This window comes from Periplaneta americana, chromosome 5 (assembly GCF_040183065.1).
Source record: "Periplaneta americana isolate PAMFEO1 chromosome 5, P.americana_PAMFEO1_priV1, whole genome shotgun sequence".
In the NCBI taxonomy this organism is placed as follows: domain Eukaryota; kingdom Metazoa; phylum Arthropoda; class Insecta; order Blattodea; family Blattidae; genus Periplaneta; species Periplaneta americana.
In genome coordinates this window covers 11,543,437-11,548,696 of record NC_091121.1, presented here as the reverse complement: position 1 = coordinate 11,548,696, position 5,260 = coordinate 11,543,437, and the positions used below count along the sequence as shown (strand labels likewise).

The window sequence follows — 5,260 nt, the reverse complement described above, 5'->3', positions numbered from 1 at the left end:
TGCCAGCCTCGCGTACTTCTTATTTGCATTGAATGTGACGCGACAGACTATCGTCCCGTGAAATGCGTCGAAAAATTCAATGACCCTTGATTTAAATGGCACAAGAAAGACATTTACTTCCCCGTACTATCGCAGCTAATGACATGGGGTTAATATGTCTGGCTGCGTTTGATAAACTCCACGGTCAAGTATTAAGAATTAATAAACGCGTCTATCTCATCAATCATTCTGTCAAACCATTTTGTTGTCTGCTTGGCAGTTATCCAGATCTGTCTGGACTCTGTGTGTGACTTACCTATTAGTCTTTTGCTGCAGCTGTAATAGGAAACATGTGGACATATTTCTCCTCTGCTGTGAATGTCAATAAATTCTTTTTCTTCATGGCGACGCTGTACAGGGACATCATTTTATTTTACTAACATTTTTAATATTAACTTGCCTATACCTCTGGATCAACGCCGTTTGCTACCCCTTCCACGACTGGAGTTCGATGATACTAGCGTAATATACAAACAAATCACTTTACTACGTATAGGTGGTAAGAAATGTAGTTCATCCATTTACGTAAACTAGGAAATATTGCGCTTTTGAGTTTGATCATTTTCATTAGGTTTTTGTTTAATCAAAATACAGTACAATATTAACAATGAGTGTTTTTACTCACGAACTGAGCTGTCCATTCGGACGTATTCGTTATGTAGTGTGTATTATACTGTCTACAGCACATTAGCGTACAATATAGAGAATGAAGTTAAATTGAAAAATAGTCATAATATGGATATTTAAACACATTTTAGAAAATGGTGGCCGTTCATTTCGATACAGGCTTCAGTTCTCTTTTGCATATTATCGCACTATAGACTATTGTATCTAATCCCATTACCAGTTTCGTCCTTCGTAACTAGTAACTCATGTTGAAATAATTCTTCACCTACTCTATAAAAGAGTACCTTACGTACTGTAAATTCAATCTTCACTTCTGCCCGGCCCGCACAGATAAATTTACTCAGACATGCTATCTACTGTCCGTCCAAGTGGTTATGCCGCAGGATCGTAGAAAAGAGGGAAATCACGTGACAGTTAATTACTTAACGAGGCCCTTTTATTTGAGTTATTTTGAACAGTTGTATAATATTACGTAGACGTCCAATTTCTAACAGAAATTAATGTTCTCAGAAAAGAGCTAAGACAGCCCAGCCACTAGCTGGCGAATAAAAGCTGGTGGGGGAAACCGGGATACGACGTAGGCAAATGGGCGACAGTACCTGTGCGAAAATGATTCAATATTGAAAGCTCTTTCGTCACTGGAAAACGCGAACATATTTTTTGGAACGTACTGTTTACTGTGACCGTAAGGCTAGTATGAGTGTATATGCGGTCTTGGATCTGTGTGGAGGACGGTTGAACTTCATCAGTAGAAGGGGTGGGAGTGAAGTACATTCAAAAACTCAGGTACAATAAAAATTGAAGTAAAAACAAAATGATGTCCCTGTACCACCAGCACGGTTACCTAGAGTCGATTGTATTGATGAGAGAGATGGAATTTTGTCGAGATGAGTCTCGACAATTTTCCATGAGCAGACCTATTATTCATATGCACTAAAAGCTGTCAAAATATGCCATTATGCACGAAAACCCTTTGAAATATGCACTAAAAATTAACAAATAGGCCGACTATGGAACGATTCAGTGCAATTTAAGCTGCCAAAATATTTATGCAACTATGCACTAAAAACCTTAAAAATATGCACTAAAATGAAGAAATAAGCTACGGAACGATTCAGTGTACGTTTAATGAGAGATTCAGATAATTTCTAACTATGCTTTAATTAAAAAAATTCTGATGGCAAATACTATCAAATAATTTCACTTGTGTTAATGCAACTACTTTTTTCGTAGTTTAAGTAACAATAACATTTCTTTGGTCGGCGGGTAAAGGCACATAAGTAAAAAAAAAATAATTTTTCAGGAGAGGCTTTCGTTTTAATTTACTCTTAACTGAATATAAGTATAATAATGAAATTCATGTATGTTGGTTAAAGTAAGATCCTTTTCAATTTAAAATACAAGAAATTTTATTATTTCAAAAATCATAAAACAAAAATACTAGACATGTGATTAGGTACAACAGAAAAATCGACTTTTTTTTACTTATGTGTCTTTTTTCGCCGACCAAAGATTTGAACATTGGAACAGCAAATGAATATAAGAGAAAGATAAGAGATAAGGTCAATGGAAAAAATAGGGTAAATAAACTATGAGAGGCCTAATGTACAGGAAAAAGTGAAATTGAGATTTTAGTGAATATTAGTTAGAAAAATAGGGAGTTCGAAGTAGTACATAATATTAGAGATATTAGGATTAGTGAAAAAATAGAAAATAGGAAAGGAAATGTAGGACAAATATTGAATGGGAGATTAGACGGAATAATGAAAAGGTACATAGTGTAAATTGGAGTTATTTTTGTAGACGTGTATTGCAAATAATGTGTTAATTGTGGCACCGGATACGAGAAATGTGAGGTATACCATTACATGTAAAGAAGTGCTGTGACGTAAATATAGGCCTATATACTTACTGGCATTTAAGGAACCCGGAGGTTCATTGCCGCCCTCACATAAGCCCACCATTGGTCCCTATCCTGAGCAAGATTAATCCATTCTCTATCATCATATCCCACCTCCCTCCAATCCATTTTAATATTATCCTCCCATCTATGTTTCGGCTTCCCCAAGGGTCTTTTTCCCTCCGGCCTCCCAACTAACACTCTATATGCATTTCTGGATTCACGCATACGTGCTACATGTCCTGTTCATCTCAAACGTCAGGATTTAATGTTCCTAATTATGTCAGGTGAAGAATACAATGCGTGCAGTTCTGTGTTGTGTAACTTTCTCCATTCTCCTGTAACTTCGTCCCTCTTTGCCCCAATTATTTTCCTAAGCACCTTATTCTCAAACATTCTTAACCTCTGTTCCTCTCTCACACATCAATATATACTAGAAGAAATGATCATGCTGTGATATTATGTACAGCAGATTGCCTCCAATGGTGCGTACACTGACAAGTGTACATCTTAGCGGTGCTAAAGGTGAAATAAACTTACAAACAAAGCTGAAATATTTTCTTCCGAAAGGAGTTTTACTTATGTATGTTTTTTTTTTGGTGGGGATGAAGTTTTTTTTTTTCTTGAAGCATACAGTTTCAGAAATCTTAAGATAATAATGTACAGTATCACAATTTTTATTACTCTACTGAGCTTCAAAGTTATAATTTCATGAATATTTACATTATTTATTTCTGTCTCTCCAATGTGAATATGAAAATATAATACAAAATACGACTTTGAAAAATGTGCATAGGTAAACTATAACTCATGAACAACAATTCAGGATAAACTTGTATAGGATTAATTTTATGTTCTTAATTAATACAATGAAATAAACTATTTATTTATAATAACGTCATTTAAATTAAAATATATATTATCACATAATCTATTCAGTACTTAATTAACTTTGTGTGAATATTTTACAATTACAGTATTATAGCTCCTTTCAGTTCTTTGCTGTAAATGGTAGGATCGTTCTTGGTTTTGGTGCAGGGACAATATTCGGAATTGTTTTCTTGTTTTCAGCCTCAAGTTCATAGTCCTCGACTATTTGCAATTCAATCCTTTTAGCTCCTCCATTTTGCATTTTGACGGGTTTTTCTTCGAGCTGATCAGAATTGGTGATATTCTTAAAGCCATCATCAAGCCCATTTTCTGAATTCATGTTTTCGTCTTTTCCATTAACGTAACTCTGTTGTAGCTTATTATCGCGATTCTGAATTTCATTTTCTGGGCTGTATTGGCTCTTGATATCATTCTCAATTGCTGAGCTCTTATTCTCGTGATGCGCTTCATTTTCTGAGCCTTCATCAGTCTTATTATCCTTTTTGGCATGATCTGCATCGTCAATTTGGTCGCCATTCTCAACCGTCCCGTTAATGCGGCATTGTTCCAATTCTGGGCTTTCGTCATTTCCTTTCTCCTCTAATTGATCCTGGCTCTGGATGACATTGTCCTCGGGATGATTTTCAGGTGATCCGTTTTGCAAAGCGTGCTCTGGAATGTCATCTTTTGAATGACTTTCCTTCTCTAAGCCGTCATGCTCCGTAGTCTCGTGTTCCGGTGACGTGTTCTCTGGTTCCTCCGGTGTCGTGTCATGGTGTGTCTTTGGTTCGTCACTAGCGGGCTGCTCGGGTTCTTGGGTTATGGCTTCGAGGTCCGGCGTTGCAGCCACAGATTGCTCGTGAGACGTTGGCTCCTCAGCGCTGCTGGAAGTCACGGATGATGACATGGATGCATCCGATTCCTGTTCAACAAATAAGATGCAATAAGTAGCATTTAAAAAGCTTGTAAAACGCGTATTTTCAAAACGATAGCCTACAGTTTCATTTAAGAATTTTTTTTTTTCAGGATAGTGAAACATTTTGAAGACATATGGCCGGTTTTTCCAAGTATTGTTAGAAAATTTAACGACTGTTAAACTCTAAACAGTTTGTTAATTAATAAAATTGTATGTTTTCAACACGAGTTTGGTTTAACAGATTATTAACAGTTTGTTAATTTTAAATGTAGGATTTCGGGCAGTTAACTCGTTTAACAGTTAGTTAAATATGGCCGATGTCTCCACAGCTGTTCGAACAGAAGTTGCGAAATTAATATTTCGTGTCTCTCTGTAGGGAATGTTTAGCATATGACTGGTAATATAACATTTAAAAAATACTTTGGACTGTTTAAATACATCAGTGTTATTTTATTTCTTTCGTATTTCGTATCCATAATAGCAATGAGGAAATATAACCTTACTTTGTAATTATTATTCAGCAAGTCACCTACAACTTTCATTTGTCAACTGTTTGTTTATGGAGCGTGGCCTACTATAACAGGTTGTCATTTTATGCAAGTTTCATGACTCACTCTATAATATATAATTTAAAGATTAATTTTAGCCAATCAAAAATTGTCTTACATGTGTAGAATCATTACCAACTGCTGTTGAGTAGTTAAAATAGTGCTAACAGACGTTATAGTTAAGTGTTGGTTATCTTAAACAAAATTATGTTGAACAAATGGAGAATACATTAACAAAGCGTTAAAAATAAACAGACTTTTAATTTAACATTCGTTAAGCAAAATTATACATTACTTGGACAAACTGACCAATAGATTTTGAACCTAACTTTAGTTTGATTTTTAAAACATGTGATTTTT

General features: G+C 35.3%; 1 protein-coding gene across 3 annotated transcripts in view; it reads right to left on the bottom strand.

Annotated features, from left to right (window-relative positions):
* Positions 1-3,227: 3,227 nt before the first annotated feature.
* The window catches only part of LOC138699462 (enolase-phosphatase E1-like), a 148,345-nt gene continuing 146,312 nt past the window's right edge, over positions 3,228-5,260 (bottom strand). For all 3 annotated transcript variants that reach the window (XM_069825353.1, XM_069825352.1, XM_069825354.1), the window contains one exon: positions 3,228-4,358. In XM_069825353.1, the coding sequence (XP_069681454.1) occupies positions 3,558-4,358 (801 nt within the window). In that variant the 3' untranslated portion in view covers positions 3,228-3,557. The remainder of the gene's footprint in view (positions 4,359-5,260) is intronic.